This window comes from Pangasianodon hypophthalmus, chromosome 20 (assembly GCF_027358585.1).
Source record: "Pangasianodon hypophthalmus isolate fPanHyp1 chromosome 20, fPanHyp1.pri, whole genome shotgun sequence".
Lineage (NCBI taxonomy): Eukaryota > Metazoa > Chordata > Actinopteri > Siluriformes > Pangasiidae > Pangasianodon > Pangasianodon hypophthalmus.
In genome coordinates, this window is record NC_069729.1 from 6,201,773 (window position 1) to 6,220,097 (window position 18,325).

General features: G+C 38.7%; 2 protein-coding genes across 2 annotated transcripts; both read right to left on the reverse strand.

Moving 5' to 3' along the window:
• Nucleotides 1–320: 320 nt before the first annotated feature.
• On the reverse strand, nucleotides 321–4,992 carry LOC113539429 (cytokine-inducible SH2-containing protein). The gene is made up of 3 exons (XM_026935168.3): nucleotides 4,576–4,992; nucleotides 2,847–3,016; nucleotides 321–1,880 (listed from the first exon to the last, which is right to left on the reverse strand). The coding sequence occupies exons 1-3, from the start codon at nucleotides 4,593–4,595 to the stop codon at nucleotides 1,399–1,401; spliced, it is 672 nt and encodes a 223-aa protein (XP_026790969.1). The 5' UTR covers nucleotides 4,596–4,992; the 3' UTR covers nucleotides 321–1,398.
• A 1,700-nt stretch (nucleotides 4,993–6,692) lies between these two features.
• On the reverse strand, nucleotides 6,693–17,433 carry twf2b (twinfilin actin-binding protein 2b). Its single transcript, XM_026935218.3, is given in 11 exon segments — nucleotides 6,693–6,956; nucleotides 6,959–7,075; nucleotides 7,960–8,081; nucleotides 10,182–10,332; nucleotides 10,505–10,624; nucleotides 11,930–11,971; nucleotides 12,270–12,374; nucleotides 14,110–14,205; nucleotides 14,314–14,492; nucleotides 14,803–14,880; nucleotides 16,463–17,433. Coding segments are annotated over 11 exon segments (1,086 nt in total). The 5' UTR covers nucleotides 16,488–17,433; the 3' UTR covers nucleotides 6,693–6,905.
• Nucleotides 17,434–18,325: the final 892 nt, after the last annotated feature.

The following is an 18,325-nucleotide window of genomic DNA, read 5'->3' on the forward strand; positions in this document are numbered from 1 at the left end:
GTGTGTATGTATTCACAGATGCACATTAGACAGTATATGACTCACACGGATGTATTAAAAGCTGTCACTCTGGCTGTAATCCCAGTGAAAAGATTTTTCAGGAACATTTCATGGAATGCCACTCAGGTATTATGTCCCACCAGCAAAACATCCAGTGTCAATGTCCAGTTTAGCTGGATGTACAGTATGTTTGTATAGTGTGTGTGGCATAATGATTTTCAAACATGTAATATGATATAGAGTCAAACAGTACATGAATTAATACTAACTCAGAGAAGAAGTGGTGTGTAAACCCTTGAATCATTTTTGACAGCGTTAGATGTAATTTCAATGTTTTATTGAAAACATGCATATATCTAAACCACCACTGAACTCTAAGAAAGTAGCAGTTGATAGCAGTTGATAAAATCTAAGTGTACTTGGAAATGTTGAATGATGTCATCAGTGTCTGATTCCAGTGATGTGTCAGGACATACTGAGTTGACCTACTTTCAAGAGCAGGCTTATAGATTACACTACCAGCTCGTAAACAGGGTTATAAAAGATGTAAAAACATGAACAAAAAAAAAAAACCACACCTTCCAAAAGGTAAAATGTAAAGAAAATATATTAGTATATATTAATAAATTAGTATAGGAACTTGTCATATAAGATCTTTTTTTCCTGTTTTGATGAACAAAATGCAAAGTTTCATTGAAATATTTTACTAAAAACTGAAAAGGTGTACAGACAGTAATACATACAGGAACTTTGAGCTGAACAAATTTTGTTCATTTGTAAACAGGATGCAGGAAGTAGCTCCTCATTACTAGCCTGTGATTCACAGGCAGACAGAACAAAGGCAGGGCCTACTGACCTGCTAATCGAAAGTCACTCACTTTCTATAACTGTCATTGTCTCTGAGAGTGTGCATGAAATTTTGCTCTCACACCCCGGCCCTTCATAACTGCCCTCACAATACTTATTTGGAAATCCAGATAAGTGTTTGGCACACAATTAAATACATCAGATATTTGCCATGGTGAGTCATGTAATAGATCTCAGTACTGATAGTTGAGGTTTGGTTTGTGATATACTCCAATACATGTTTTGAATGTGAACGATTATGTGGTCACTAAATATTTAGACTCAATTTTGTAATATTCAAATAAGTGCTTTCTGTCTCAGAACTAATTATTCTCAGTTCAGCTTTCATTCACTGGCCTCAGGCCTGAATGTCACAACACACTTCTCAGTGTGCACTTTGGGATTCGGTGCCAATCTTTAGCAGCACCCACAGTCCTATTGCACACAGCTGCTGCGTCATTTAAATGCTTATCCAGTGTTCTCTTTCAGGAGAAGAGACACTATATGCAGTACATTTTGCCTTCTGAACCCAATCTAAGCATGATGTCAGTGTTATACTTTGAAGGGGTAGCTCTGTAAGTAGAGCAGCAGAAGACGTGGTAGGGGCAGCTGTTCTGGGCAGTTTGTGTGTCTGTTTATGGTGAGGCGGACCAAGTGCTGTAACGTGGGGAAGGTTTTGGGTTTATACAGAGGCTGCCTGAGCTTCAGCAGAACTGCATTGTCCTTCAGTGCTGCTGAAGTATCTTCCTCTGGCTTAGCTCTCGCCTTTCTCCTGCTGGTGCCCACGTAGTGCTGCACCAGATCGGACACAGTGGGGAAGGACATCACCCGAGGACAGGTGCCAGAACTGTAGTCCAGGCGGAAGCGGTTGCCACTGTACTCGATGCGGACGTTGGTGGGGCCTCTGTTCGTCTTCACAGAGAGGGTGAAGAAGTAGTGTGTGTGGCTGCTGTCGCGCACGAGGAACGTGCCCTCTGCTGTGCCTGCCAGAGCGTCTCCAGCCTGGCTGGCTGAAATGTTCCCCCAGTACCAGCCTGAAAAACAATGAAAACTATTTTGAAGTCTTACAACGATGCAAAGGAATAGGTTAGTGGTAACAATGTAGATTAGACCTGGAAAAATGCAACAAAATTTGCAAGAAAGGGTACTGAGGGTACACCACTGAGAGGACTTTGTCATGAGCTCTAGAGCCACTGTTTATCTATTAACCTGCCTAAAGCTGGTTTTAGACTCTGTCTTTAATGATTATTACTTGTCACACTGTCCAAGATGATCTCAATAAAATATTGGCTGAACTGTATAACAGACCGTGAGATAACGTTTTGTTTACATTTCGTCATTGCCACTACCGTATTTGTAGCTGTCCCGTGAGTCCTATGCCGTCCTCCTATTGGACAAGAGTTATAGCACCGGTCTCACACTGAGATTTAAAAAAAAAAAATTGAGACACTACTAGAACTTTGTCGTGTCTCTGGTTGCAATGGCACTAAATTGGCCGCCAGTGAGCATTTCACTTTATGTGTTCTAAGATCTCTGATCGCAAATCATGACCAAAGAAGTCTTACAACGTGCAATTTTTGTTTGTGACTGCAAAATCTGGCCAAAAATCATACAATGGGTTAATTCAACCAAATGTGCTTGAGAACTGTGATTAACCAAGCTAAAAAAAACTAGCTGGTGAGAAAACTAGAAATTAAAGATAAAACATTAATACTATGTTTGCAGGGAACTAATTAACCAGTATATGTTTGTGATCCTTAAATATAGACTTAAATATGTGAAAATGTGGGATCTAGGAAAAGGCTGCTAACAATACTATAATCTTACTTATTTATGTTATTTATGTTCTAAGGATCTATTTATTGATAGAAACTTCAAAAGCACTTCTTAAGTCGCTCTGGATAAGGGTGTCTGCCAAATCTAATGTAAATGTAAATTCAACTGATTCTGAAAAAGAGAAGGTGGCCATGAGGATGAGTACAAGCCTGGTTGTGCTGTACCTGAGGCATTCAGGTGCTGAAATGTAACGTGGATGCATCGCAGGTTTTCGAACGAGTCCCACGGCTGAGCAGAAACCGAGACCGGCTGGTTACAGGGACTTTCTGATACTTCTGCATTGTCTGTAACTCTCATCTCTCCAGTAACCATCGCTGAAGGTGGGATTGGAATCCTATTAGGAAAGATGAATCTTTTATTTACAAATGGACTAGAAAGGACCATAAGTTGGTTTGATGTGAACACCATACAACCATGTGTTAAACCTTGAGAATGAACTAACAACATGCTTGCCTAAGGTTACACAAGCAACATTCTTCTCATAGCTAGTCTATAATGTCATGTTACACCCTATTCTTGTTTGATTAGATCTTCATAGTGGGAGAATTTTCCATACAGTGTTTTGTTCGTCACTATTATTAGGCAGTAGTAGTTCAAGTTTCTGCACTTTTGTCTGGAAAGTTGTACAAGGAAGGCCATTATCCCTAAACTGCTCAGCTCTATGCTTGCTTTCTACCATATTAGGAAATGGATAGAAGCATCTTCTTCAATGATTACACATAAATGTAATTTCGGTTGCACCAAAAGAAAGAAGGAAAGAAAGAAAGAAAGAAAGAAAGAAATTTGTGGTAATATTGTTAAAGTGCTATGCAAATAAAATAGAATAAAATTGAATTGAACTAAGCACCTATGTAAAGGTTCTATCCATCTCGATCAGTGTAACACTTACTGTCATATGTCTGAAGAGCTGCCCTGAATGTTGGGCCTCACTTATCAAGTGAGACGTGATGCAGTTTATTCCTGGCCCTATCTACAGCGAAGGACATATCTTATGACGCTCCCCAAAAAAATGTAGCTGTAAACACTATCTCTAATCACTTTAACACTACCATGGTGCTAGCTGTTGTTTTTATTTATGAACCTTTCCAGGAATACAGCTAGACTTGATAAAAACAGGCCTTGAAATGTGATAAGAATTACAGTAGGAGGGATAAAGCAGTAAGGAGAACAGAAAAATGATAGTTTCTTTAGGCATGGACTAAAAACAAAATATCAATTTACACTGTGAAGAGTAAAACAAAATATTAGGTGACACTGAAGGAAACTTTTAAGAAATGAGATTGTAGAAAACTTTTAAGATATCAGACCGTAGAAAACTTTTAAGAAATGAGACTGAAGGAAACTTTTAAAAAAACCAGACTGTAGAAAACTTTTAAGAAATTAGACTGTACAAAGGGTGTGGTTACGATTTCTATTTATTTATTTATTTATTTATTTTTTGTGGTAATAATTATAGAGTTGTATTTCCTCCCTTGTCTCAGCTGGGGACAAAATGTTCTTATTCCTATGTGTGAAAGTGTAAAAGTGAAATGCACCATTAATCATTAAGAATATATTGGTCTACCATTAACCAAGAAGAGAACTGAGCTTGTCTTTGTGATACTGGAATGTGGATATAATGGAATTATGATATAATGTAAATAAAAAATAAAATTTTTGAATTGATTTTCTCCAGATGTTAAGTTTCTTTGTGGCTGTATGGAGTTGTTATCTTGTATAATAATATATAATATTATAACCTATATCTATACCTATCTATCTATCCATACATACATACATACATACAAACATATATATATATATATATATATATATATATATATACACACACACACACACACACACACACATATGGGTTACTATTTTATTTATTTTTTTTTAAAAAGTTCTTACCTTTGCACACACACGAGCATCCCGAATTAATTGGGAACTGTTCTATCCCCGGTGGGTGATGAGAATTTTTTTTTTTACCGCTTTAAAGATGCTGAATTACACAAACAACAGTCCAAGTCAAAGCTGACATCCTTCACTGGTGTAATGGCGACCAACCGGTGCACCAATTCACGCGCTCAGCTAGTCAGCAGTACAAGCACACGTCGCTCCGTCTGAAGAGCTCCCCGAACGTGAGAAGTGCTCAGCGTCTTTGGGAAAGAAGAGCACCGGGAAACGCTTTCCGAGAAACGGCTTTTGTGGAGGAGCGTCTGCCTGCGCAGCGCGTTTCACGGAACTGCGCTCGCGACCTCACCGGCGCGCTCTGATTGGTCCTCCGCTCTGTGAGCGCGCCAGTAAACGCGGAGCCGAGCACTTTTCCTGGTAAGAGGCTTTCCAGGAAAGCTGTACCAGTCACTCGGAATGGGTACGTCCTAAACTACATATTATCCGCACTAAAGAGTGTATCAAAACACTCATCCTGTTTGGCAGCCGGCGTGTTAGAATACAAGCCTGTACACGCTCACAAACGTCTGTAGTGGTATCATCAAGGAAGCAGTTTGTGATTTGTGGCCTACTTGTTGTATGAATGTCATGCCTGGAAACAGAGCCTAGTTGGACCTACAACACAAGACACTACAGTAATTTTGCTCAACCATTTTTCAGATGTTTGTATCAAATCTTCTCTGACATTCTTCTCTTAAACCTTATCAACTTGTTTATTTCACTGTTTTTATGCTATCATGTCCATTCTGTTAAACCTAGCAGCTCATTGTGTAATATCAACTATCCATGAAAAGCTCGTTTCCTGATACACACACTCACCAGCCACGTAGAAGCAGCAGTACATGGCACAATCAGGCAGATACAGGTTAAAAGCTTCAGTTAATATTTGCATTATGTTCACACACAGCCATCTCTAGACCATAGAACATACGAAAAACAAAAAACATCCTGTGAGCGAAGGGTCTGCAGGTGGAAACAGGTTGTTGTTGAGAGAGGACGGAGGAGAACGCCAGACTGGTTCGAGTTGACAGGAAGGCTTTGGTAACTCAAATAACCACTCGTTACAGCCGTGCTGAGCAGAAAAGCATCTCAGAAAGCACAACATGTCAAATCTTGAGGTGGAATGGGCTACGCTAGCAGAAATCCACATCAGGTTCCACTCCTTTCAGGCAAGAAGAGGAATCCGAGGCTACACACAGTACACACAGTAAGGCATCGGCAGTGTTTTCCACATTTTTTCCAGTTTTGGTGAGCTTGTACTCACTGTATCCTCAGATTCCTGTTTGTGGTTGACAGGAATTTTATATGTTCGTTCCTATTCCTATTTAGGATATTACAGAGAAACATTTTTATGAAAGCCCATGGTGTTTTTTTTTTCGTATTGTTTTGTTAAACAGTAAAGACATGATTTTTCAATAAACTGTTCTGTAAATGTCTTTCTCTTAAGAGTGTCATCACAGTTAAAAAAAACATTTTAATCCTAACGTCATCCAAAGACTATATTTTTGTCGTATTGCTATATATTTTTTTATTAGATGAAATTTAATTAGATGAAGTCTCATTTGCATAAACACAAAATGCAATTAAAAAAAAAAGTTCCAATACTCCAATAATAAGAATATCAGATCTGATTGTGTTAGTCTGTTTGTGTCTGATTGTGTTATCTATTGCTTCGAAATGGCCCTATTCAGCTGTAGTGTTTTGCATTAAGGACCACGGGTCCAGCACATGCACTTTTCTAGGTAACAGATACGTGGTAATTCTACAAAACATGTCCCCTTAATGGTACCTTCCCAGTAACAAGGAAAAGTACAGTCTGGTACCTTTTTTTGTGACATTGTATGTTCTATTGCTTTAGGAGATGATCAGTCAGTGTGCTTCACAAAGCTTGTGTTCTTTGCGTGTTGATTAATGATGACTGTATAAACTATGCATTTCAGTTTTTGTAGTTAACGTCTGTCGCTTTTCACAGACTCCCTGCTTCTTTTTAATTCATAAAGAGCTTAAAGGCTTAGCATGTACTTGCGTGACCTTTCTTTCTCGGAATCCAGACAAAGCAGACTGCAGACTGGAGATTAAATGTACAGAAACAAGTTTTATTTGAATATTATGCAAAATAATCAGAGGGTTTTGTTTAATATTTGTGGCCTTGTGATTACAGTGGGTGTCAGAACTTTTAGCAAGAACACATGAGTGTTAATGAAGGCAGAACAACGGAAAGAGAAGTCAGACAGCAGGTTCCAGGTGAGCGTTTCTGGAGGCTTCGTCTCAGTTCACGCAGCTTTGTTCTAGCTCTCTTCGCCGTTCTCCCCTACTCCCTTGATCAGACGCTTGTTACCCCCCGTTTCCCTGTAGGGCCCTTTGGCTTGGCAAAGGCTTGTTTCAGGGCCTGTGGCTTAGGGTGAACTTCTTCATATAGGTACTCTTCTGTTAAGCCTTCTCCACTGTCTATTTCCATCTTTAGAAACACAAACACAAATAAAAATGTAAAATGACTGGAAAGATTTCATGTAGTATTTTAGTATTTTTATCAGCTCCTAAAATCAGTTCTAACCCAGAAACCAGTACAGCAAAGCCTGCACATAAGGGAGTCTTATTCACAAAAACAATGTGCTCCATAATTAGAGTCGTCACTCTTTCTTGGAAATCACTTTCCAAGATTTGTTCCATGACTCATACGCAGGATAGCTGCTTCTCATGAAAAGTTATCTTAGCCGACATGCTCAGTGTTGAAGTGTGTTTATTTAAAGGATTAAACATTAAATAGGTGAGTTAAACTTAGTTCAAATGACCTTTTATTGTATAAAAATATTAAAACAACAATTTGACACCTAAACCTGTACAAACATCTCAAATGTACTAGATTCTCCTCACTGGGATTCTCCTGGTATAATAATAAAATAAAAGAAATAATAATGAATATAAACAAACTACTACTACTACTACTACTACTAATAATAATAATAATAATATTGACTATTATTATTGTTGGTGGTGTTATTAATAGTAATAATATTTATTTTTAAATTTAATCAGTTATAAAGCAATACAAGTATTTTGTTCATAAAATATACGGTTTGTCATTATTAGTGACATAGTGATGTAGTTAGTTATTAGTGACCTAGTAGCTCAACTTTACACTTTTCCAGGACATTTTCTCATTTTCCCGGTGTTTTCCATGACTGGAAAACAGGTCTATAAATTTCCAGGTTTTCCAGTTTTTCCAGGATGCATTAGCACCCTGTTACCTACTGCCTGGGACGTTACCTTTGGCGTATACAGACCACTGTACTCAAAAAGGGATTATAAACACTGATAATGGATGACCTAATTCCTGATTACCTTCTTACTGATCTCTATGCAGTAATCCCTCTCCACCTCCTCCAGCAGCCGGTTCTTACAGCTGGAGTAGAGCATCCGCTCCTTGATGCTACAGCTGTACCCAGGCATGGAGTAGATGAATACTAAAATCGCACAAAACGCAGGCACAGAGAGTGAGAAAGAGAAATCTACGATATGTTAATAGTTAAACCACTTCAAGGAAACGACTAGTCTTTACATTAATGCTTGATGATATAAGAATGTTAAAGTATAACCTCTCTTCTGCATTACAGGATGTATTTCGCGACACCTGACATGCTGTGTATGTGTACTGTCATCTTTAGCTTAGATTAAATCTAGGAATTTGTGTAGAATTACTAGACCAGAGTATCAGCCATAACAGATAGACTAGAAAAGTACTGTCCTGTTAAAAAAAAAAACCATACCAGCGTGTTTAATGTCTATCGACTGCCTCTGTAGTGTGGGTGTTTATCACACACACAAGCAATCATTTCAACACATTTCCCAGTACTATGAAAAGGATGCAAAACCTGTTCACTCAAAACTCACTTCAAATGAAAGTCAAAAACTGCCCCTGTATCTCTCTATTCTTTCCTCGTTACAGAAAATTGTGGCAATCACTTATACAATGGACAGAAATTAGGTTTAAAAACACAGAGTTGGGCAGCAGTCGAAGCTTTTCTTACAATTACATTCATATAAAGTTCAGTGAAATTACTTTTCATTTCCTGTGTTTTTGCAGCAGATCAGGTTGGACCGGAACAAACAAGATGTTAACAAACAATGAACCTTTTTCACTGATAAGCAGATATGTTTTGGTTGACTGCTTCCAGACGCATTTTGGTGCAGGTCTGAAATGTCAATTAAAATTACACGACTGAAATTACAATAAGAGATGATCTTAAAAAAAAAGCTTGTTTAAAAATGGCACAATCTATGCTGCAATGATGGATTAATTTCTTTGATAAAGAAATGACCATTTTACTTGCATCTATAAAAATACTGAATGGCAGATACACTGCTCTGTGTCTCATTTTGCGTGGTATGAAGGACTTCGAATGGTTCATCAGAAAGCTCCTCTGTCTGATTGTAAAAAGGATTTGTACTAAAACCTAAAGTACCAGCACTAGCAGCACATCAGTGTAAAAGAAATAAGAGAGTACAAGCTTGTGTAGCAGTCTGGGAAATCCCTTCACAAGGTGAAAATTTGACATTTGCTACTATACATAGTTCTGAAACTACAGAGCTTCCTGAACTGAAGCTTTTGCAAGTATCTACAGCTACAAGTTACAGCATTTGCAGAATATCGCATTTAGGAGCATGACAGGAGCATGACAGACATTTGGATTACAGTGGATTACAAAATGAACTGTTAAGTCTTATGCCCATTTCATTACAACACACAGCTATCCAACAACCTGTTGAAAGCATGAAATTCGCTGTGTGAGGAAATCACACTTAGCTAGCAAGGTTTTCAACATCTTTAGGCAGGCTGTTGGCTTTTACCACTGTGCTTGTTAAACTGGCTCCTTACCCAACATGATTTTTGCAGGCAGACAGCCAAAGTAAGGTAAAAAAGTAAAAAATTTTAATTTAAATTTTAATCCATGTTTTGGTTAAATATATTTATGTTGTATGTTAGGCATGAAAGACCCAATTTTTTGCCATAGAGATGTAATGGGATGTGTTCTAAATGGATACAAGTAGATACCAACAAGATACGAAGATTTATTTATTTATTTATTTATTTATTTCATTTGATCCGAAGGTGTGTATTGGGACTGGGATCCTGCAGGATGCAACAAAAAAGTTGCACAAGCAAGCAATTTTTAGTTTTACACAGCTGCAAGCGAGGGGTCAGGTATGATTTTCACAGGACAAAGATAGACCATGTACATTAACATGAGATACATGACTTTAGTTGTGACCAATTATGAAGTCGAGTGATGTAGCTGAGATTGAGGTAAAAACTTCCAGTTTAGGACACCCCCAATTCAGAGCACTAAACAGATACAGTGTCATTGCACAGCCTATTTTGCCTATTTTGGCATTTTTCATCTTTTCTTTTTGGCTGTTTGCTCCAGCGACAATCCAAAGGGTTTTCCCAGACCACCAAACAGATGGGAGAGGCTTCCTCCATTCACTTTAGATAGAAGCAAATGTAGAATGATATGTGCACAAAGAAAGTAGTGGGAAATCAGCAGAAAAGCCTGGGGACTGACCCACAGCCTCCACACTCTGGCCCTGATACGAGTGTTTATACAGGAAGAAGTGATAGCGAGGAGCATCAGCAGGGATTCGGGCCGGCAGCTCACGAATCTCTGTAGGATTGGTATGGACCAGCTCAATTGTCTCTCTCTCAGTGTCCAGCCTCTGAGAATACACACACATGCACACACACGCACAAACAATGATAACACAAAGGTCAGAATGTGTGAAGGAAGTGTATGACACTCCTTAACGCTGAAATGTATGAAGTGTCACTGTTTAATCTTTGCATTCTTGTACATATCTAAGTGTGTGTGTGTGTTTGGGTGGGACTCACAAGCTGGATGTAGTTGATGCGCCTTTGTTTGAGTAGCTGTAAAGCTCGTTTAGCTTCCTCCTGTAATGGGAACGCTAAGCCCTGCAGATTCAGAGGCTTACTCTCCACACTTATCTGTGTCTTCCAGTTAGAAAATACACATACAGAGGCAGAGACAGGGACACACACACACACACAGCCACCATTATCATCATGTGAAGCAGGCTCAACTTGCCATTAAAGCTGTATTGTAAAGCTGTGTGCCCTCAATGTGAAATACTGGTAATGTAAGTGGACATCACCTCAATCATTTGATATCAAGTGTAAAAAAATAATTGTTAAATTATCCTCTTTGCCTAATTAAAATTTTCTAAATATTTCTGCAAAAATAGAAAAATTCATTACTTGAAGTTTAACATAGTCTGGTTCTTGCTACCACACTGCAAAAAAAAAAAAAAAAAAAAAAAAAAAAAAAAAAAAACCAAAAACATTTGTTAAATTCATTTAAAAAAGCACAGTTTGAGGGTTTTATGGTATGATCTATGCAGAACAAAAATGAAAGAAAATTATAAAATTCTAAACAAAGCAAGCAAAGTCTTGTCCTAAACTAGCTGTGCTTTATACTCCAACAAACTTAAGCTAGCTCAAATATCACTTTTGCTGATTTTTTCTGTTTATGCTCACTAATATCATTTTTTAATGATATATGCACCAACAGGTGCCCGCTAGCTCAGTTGATAGAGCACAAGACTCTTAAACTCAGGGTTGAGCCCCATGTCAGCTGCTAAACCCAGTCACTAGAATCACACGAGCTAGTGCACACTCAGTGCTGATCTCAAGCCTGGATAAAAAATGGGAGGGTTGTGTCAGGAAGGGCATCTGGCATAAAACCTGTGCCAAATCAAATATGAGGCCCATAAACCGGATTTCCATAATGGAGACGGACGATCCGCTGTGGCGACCCCTAACGGGAACACCCGAAACAACAACAACAACAACAAGTGATATAAGTGCCAATAAAACAATCAGGAAGTATAACTACATTGGTTGAACGAGAAAAAGATATTTTTAGAAAGTAAGTTTCCAGTGCTATAAAACAAATATAGGCTTGATTCTGTAAAGAGTTGTATGAGCAGCTATTTCCCTATGAAAGTGAGATATTTGTGAAGCACTTTGGCACATACAGTATGTAGCCTTTTTCTTATCAACAATGTTAGAAAATTGTGTTGCGTTTTTAAAAACAATTATGTTTTTCATTGTAGCACAAAGATCATTATTAAATTGTAAAATCACATTAAACACTCTCTTTAACAATGAAGTTTTTTTTATTTTGAAATGCTTTTCTGTGCCCAGGTCAGTTCAGTCCCTGTTGTGGGATACAGGAGCTTTTATTGGTCTGGAAGCTGGGAAGTTATACGATTTATCTGATTATAGAGTTGAGTTTACCTTTCCTCTCCCAGCCGGAGTACTGACTCGTCTTCGCTCCTCCTAAGTAAAAAGTAAATAATATATAGTGTCATTTTAAATACGCATATATTGCATGTGCACACACACACACACACACACACACACACACGTTCACACATCTTAAACCACATCACACTAATAAGAACTTACCCATACAACCTTGTCCTGTCAGGTGCATTTCAAGCAATAAACTATCATTAATTATGTTTGAAAAAAAGAAAAAAAAACAAAAACCTCTCCATTCATGTGCTAGCTACAGTGCAGTTTGAGATGAAGGTCATGTCAGGGTTTAGGTACCATGAAGTGTTGGCTTGCTCACCTCCGTGGCTTTGATCTGATGGAGCTCCTGCTCAGCTGCAGTAAGGGGACCAGGGCTGGAGGAAGAGGACATGTGGCGAAGGTAACCCTGAAAACACACATCCTCCTGTGGAGAAGAGCAAGGTCAGATCTGATCTGTCTATCTGAGCTCCTCCATCCCTACATCCCAGGATGGACTCTCAGGTCCTCTGGTACATTCCTACTCATTGTACCTCGTTTCCACTTCTCCACAATGGGTTGTAGATCATTTGCCATCATGGCTCCAAAACTTTGGAATTGACTCCTCCAGAACCTCCGAAATGTTACCTCTATCTCGACTTTCAAATCACAACTTAAAACACATTTATTTCTTCGGTACTTTGGCTCTTCCCTTAACAGCTGAAATATTTGTATCGTTGCTCTTTTGTTTGTTTTAGTCTTCCTCTCTGTTTCTGCTTTTTTTTTTTGGTTCTTCCCTTATGTATATTAGTTTGGAATGTAAAGTGTCCTTTAGCTGTGGAAAGGTGCTATATAAATAAAATTTATTATTATTATTATTATAATTATTATTATTATTATTATTATTATTATTATAGTATTACAAACCAGCACATTTTCTCTCCACCTGGAAGCATCTGATGAGTTGTTAGAACTGCTCCAGAATGTTAATACTTAAAAATACTCAGAAATGGTTTCACATTTGCAGATTCGTAGGAACTCACAAGATCTATTTTAAATGTTACAACCATTTAGGGGAAAGGTGAGGGGTTGAGATTAGCGATTGTAGCGTTCTTTAACCATGTGGCTCTGACAGTAGTGCCGGCGATAAGGCGAATCACTAGTTAATGATAATAATAATGCGCTCGTTCTAATACGTTATCTTTTCTATATTAATGCATAGGGACTTGTATGGAGGACATTCAACATAATCTCAATCTAATCATAAACAGATAAAAATGTGTTGTTAGTTAGCAAAGAAAATCGTATAATTGTTGATTTGAAGTTTTCACTAAGGAGTTGTTTTTTTTGGAAGGAGTGTCAGTGCCTTGTAACAGTCAGAGGTAATGCTGTTCCTTTAAGTTGTCCCTCCATGGAAAAGTCATCAGGACAGAAGACTTTGTACGGTTTCTGGGAAACAAGCTGCATTTTCTGTCTTATTAACTTCAAGTGAAAATGAGAGAACAGTAATAGCTGTTAAAACTTAAGCGTTAACAGGAACTAACATTGTGACGTGGACTGAATAAAAAAAATTAATGAATCTGTCATTCATTAATAAATAAAAAAACGTAAACAGTACCAAATTTCTGTGGTATGTATATGAGAAATAAAACACTGTAGGATGTGCTGTTACAGGAAACTAATCAACTTTGGGGTAGTAACTTCTTTCCACTTTGTGTTGGGCCACATCACACCACTTTGTCACTGATTATTTTCCAGTAACTGCACTCTCTGTTGTGTTTTATTCCTTACTTTAATGACTTGTGAACTTTTGAGTAATATTAATTAAATTAAGAGAATAGGTTCACTAGTAGATTCATTCACACTGTGTAAATGGATGGATGGATGGATGGATAAATTAATAGATATTCTCACACTGTGTAAATGGATGGATGGATGGATGGATGGATAAATTAATAGATATTCCCACACTGTGTAAATGAATGGATAGATAAATGGATGGATGGATAAATTAATAGATATTCTCACACTGTGTGAATTAATGGATGGATGGATGGATATGATAATAATAGCAGTGGATAATAGTAATGACAATAAGGACATGTCAACAGCGAAGCACTAAAATAATGACATATGTAACAGAATACGGTATTATGTGTAACAGCCTCCACACATCTACCTACTTGCGTGGTTCCGAATAGTTCATCTTTGATGTGACTTCCACCAAACTCCTTTTTCAGTGTGGCACGAGTGGCAGCATACACCATCTTCAATCGCACCTGCAGCAGGCAGCGAATCAGCACACAGGCAGAGTGTGATATCAGAGTACCAAAGTGCCATACAGTACATATAGGCATGTGTCTGAGTGTGTATCTGTGTGTGCTTACAGGCGACTGATCTGGAGACCAAGAGATGAAGAGCCACTCGTAGCCCTGCTGGTTCTGCGTGTCCAGACGGAACAGGATGTAGCATGGCTCCGACAAATCCAACAGAGGCAGAACACATGGGTCATAGTCCCGGTCCCAGCTCTGAGAGGGCTCTCTGTAGGACCCCAACACCAATTGCTCTAAACACATATACACACACACACACACACACGCGTGCACACATGCACGCACACACACCCCATAGGCAGCTTATCAGTCTGAGTCTCAAAATAGTATGGTATGATGAATTCTTTATCACATACTGCATGCACTGCATATTTCAGCCATGCTCTGGCAAGTCCTCAGTACACAAATAATGTCAATTTAATCTCTTCAGTTTCTCAGTCATTGAATTATATAAAAAAAAATCTCCTGCACTTCCTAAACTTTCGAACATTATTTACAGCAGTAATATACATCTGCAACGAATATACGAATTCTCTTACTCACCACTCCTTATGACAATCTTTATGACTCTGATGGCTCCTTGCCTTGCTTTGACCAGGAACTGCCTCAAATCCGCAGTCGCTAGAAATGTAATGGAAAAGGAACCAGTTATGGATTGGGTTTTCTACTTTTGGCTTACATACTGTATGTACACAATTCTAAGGAATTAAGCACAATACTTAACAGAGAACTCCAGCATTTTGTTACCTAATTTACAGCTACAGTAAAACAGTAAAGCCAATTAAACAAAACTCATTTGCAATGGAAGTCTATGGGCGGTTTTCACAAAATTCCTTAAAATCGTTTGTAAATTAAGCACTAAATCCGTATTATTATCCGTATTATTAATACATTAACATATATTAAATGTTCATTATAGGCAGCGTGGTGGCGCATCAGGTAGTGCTGCTGCCTTACAGGGTCCCTGAGCTCAGACTCCTGTCTATGTAGAGTTTTACATATTCTCTCCATGTCTGCGTGGGTTTCTTCTGGGTTCTCTGATTTCCGCCAACCTCCCAAAAAACATGCCAGTAGATGGATTGGCTATGTTAAACTCTCCCTAGGTGTGAGTGAGTGTGTGTGTGAATGTGTGGCTCCCTGCGATGGACTAGCATCTGGTGTTCTCTAGAATTACTGTGGAAATCCTGTTTATTGGCAGAATGCCACAACTACCTTTAGACTTTTCTGTTCTACTTTCAGTACAGAGAAACTTCTTGAAATTCCTGTGTGTGGTATTTGCACATATGCTACAGATGCAGTAGATATGAAAAAAGATTATGCTGAAAAGTCCTGGGGTATTTCTTTAACCCATGCCTTGGGGATTGAAACAAAGAAATGACCTTTAATACAGTTTAATAAGAATAGAACAGATGTATTACTGGCAATGAAGTGAGCTTGAGAGACCTTAGTTATCACTTTTACTATCAAAGTTTGGCAAATAATAGCTCTGTTCATTGTGCAATGTGCCCAGTTTTAAGATTCACCTTATTGAAAGACGACTAGACCAGTGAAGGAAATGAATACTGTTTAAAGGTTTCTTTAAGTCAAGACAGCCAGTGCCATGGTTTCACCATGGTAACCACTTGGCCAGGGTTCATAAATGATGTAGGTTCAGGTGAGATGCATGAAGTGTAGGGCTTCCGCCCTTGAGCTCCAGTTACACCGTCTTACCATTCACATAAATGTATTGCAACATTCTCTTAATACTCATGTATATCCCCAGTTATGTACAAGGATGAGGTAAAGCTTTGATTTTGGTTCGTAGTTTTCTAACATATTTGATTTTTTATTAATTCTTCTTTCACGAGAGTTGTTCAATTTCATTGTGAATGAAATTATATTTTAATATAATATAATATCTTTTAGAATTCCTCAGCCTAGCTATAAGAAAGAATGTTGAAGTTTGTGCTGCTGAATGAAATTCGTCATCTCTCCATACTTGAGACAGGTTAAGATTGATTGAATTGAAACTATATTCATTTACAGATGAAGCAACAGTTTTTCAGTGGATTAAAATGTTCATACTATGATGGACAATTTATTCAGTTGAAAACGAATTTGACCAATAGCACACCTTTCAACAGCCTGTAAATTTTAAAACAGTTAACCCCATTGTACCTGATTGGAAGATGATAAGTCTGAACAGAAAGTGATAAGTACTTACCATGGATACCTGTCTGATGAGACATTGTTCCCAGTTTCTTTAGACCTCCAGTTCAGCACAGATATCTCCTGAGTATCCCGAGTCCTCCTTTTGTCTCCAGTGCACACTGCTCCAATGGCACTGACACCAAGGCCCCTAACCTATCTTACCTGAGGGGAATCCTGGTTGAAATTTGATCCACAGAAACGAGGAAGATGGGTATCCTTAATATTGCCTCTGTCAGTGGATCTGGAATCCTTTATGTGTCAATGGCCATTACTGGGGATTTGCAGCTGTATACAAGCTCTCCTCAAAAGACCTGCTGCTAAGCTGAAGGGCACACTGATGCTGTCATTACGCACAGTAGATGCAGTTGGGGCCTACAGTATGCGTCTCTGGAGCATCTTTGGACCTGCCGACTCTGTTCGGTTATCTGGAGCTTCTCGTGTGATCAGTAATGACATGCTATCACTGGCAAACGTGGAGGACTTGATCCGTGCACAGCGAACTGGTTACCCCCCCACCACCCCAGCTCAGATTCCAACAGGCTGTGGTCACTGACACGCGACACCCGGTGTGTGGTTGATCCGCTGAGCCTTACAAAACAGTTCAGTTCAGTCTTCTGATCTGATCTTCTTTGATCAGAGTGTCCTAAATATATTTATAAAAGGAATGCCTATGACTCTGAATCAATGTTGGACACCATGATCCTTGCTCTAAATAGTTAGCATGCAGTTTCCAAACTGAGGACAGTGGGTTATTTTGTGGGGGTCCTCAGAGACGTATTCTTGGTCCCATCTGATTTTTGTTTTGCACTTGATCAAATTATACATAGTCAATAGCACCACATACTGCAACAATGCCAACTCTGTACCATTATCTGTTGCTGTTAATGTAAATCAGATCCACAAAATTTAAGAATTAATTGTGCAAAAAATATTACATATACCAGGAAGCCTGTCTGTTTATACAATATTCGAACATAACATTGAGAGATCAGTTTATTTGGCACGCCTATCTACATTATGTATATATCTACTATCACTATATATATATATATACATATATATATATATATATATATATATATATATATATATATATATATATACAATTATTGACTAGATCATTGCTGCTTTGTGCAGTTTGTTGCACATCTTGTACTCTATCCATCAATGGAAAGGGACCATTATAGGACCTCTGCTGACCAGATATTAGTACATACACCTACAGCCCTGCCATCACTGGGGGAGAAGGGGGTGGGGGCTGGGTACAACCAGTGAGGGGCACAGGGTTTAGGAGTCATATGACATGCTGAAATATATCTATTTGAAAAAACTATGATGGTTTTTACCGAGTGGCGCAATAGAAACGTGTTCACCCCTCTCATCAGGAGACTGCAAGTTCAAATCCTGGCAATGCTACAGTCATCTGTGGCTGGGAGCCAAGGAAGCAAAACTGGCCATGATCTCTGGGTGGGAGGGATGGCATACTCTCTCTCTCTCTCCCCTGTCAATCATGATGACACTAGCCAATCATGGGTGTCTGTGAGGTCATGTATGTGGAAGAGGGCAGATAGCACCTTTCTCTGAGTGTGTTACACTACCCTGTGATGCAGTTTGAGAAGATGTGGTTGGCTGGCTTCACATGTCTCGGATAGAGCACGTGTTAGCCTTCACCCTTCTTGGTTGGTAGCTGTGGTATGATAGGCGAGGGCTGGCTGGTGGTCAGGTGACCAAATTGTGGAGAAAATTGGGGGAAGAAACCTGTGATGGTCTGGGCCTATGCATCCTCTGCAACTCATCAGATTTCTTATATGTAGAGGGTCTCTGGCTAATAGCTACTTTCGTTTGTGTAAGCTGTAAATTACGATGTCACATAAGT

What these genes read in the sequence shown, in the direction of transcription:
- LOC113539429 (XM_026935168.3), bottom strand. Translation starts at nt 4,595, where the DNA reads ATGCTCGTGTGTGTGCAAAG. An exon ending in ATGCTCGTGTGTGTGCAAAG is followed by an intron (nt 3,017 to 4,575) that starts GTAAGAACTTTT and finishes CTTTCCTAATAG; the next exon opens with GATTCCAATCCCACCTTCAG. An exon ending in TCAGCACCTGAATGCCTCAG is followed by an intron (nt 1,881 to 2,846) that starts GTACAGCACAAC and finishes ATTGTTTTTCAG; the next exon opens with GCTGGTACTGGGGGAACATT.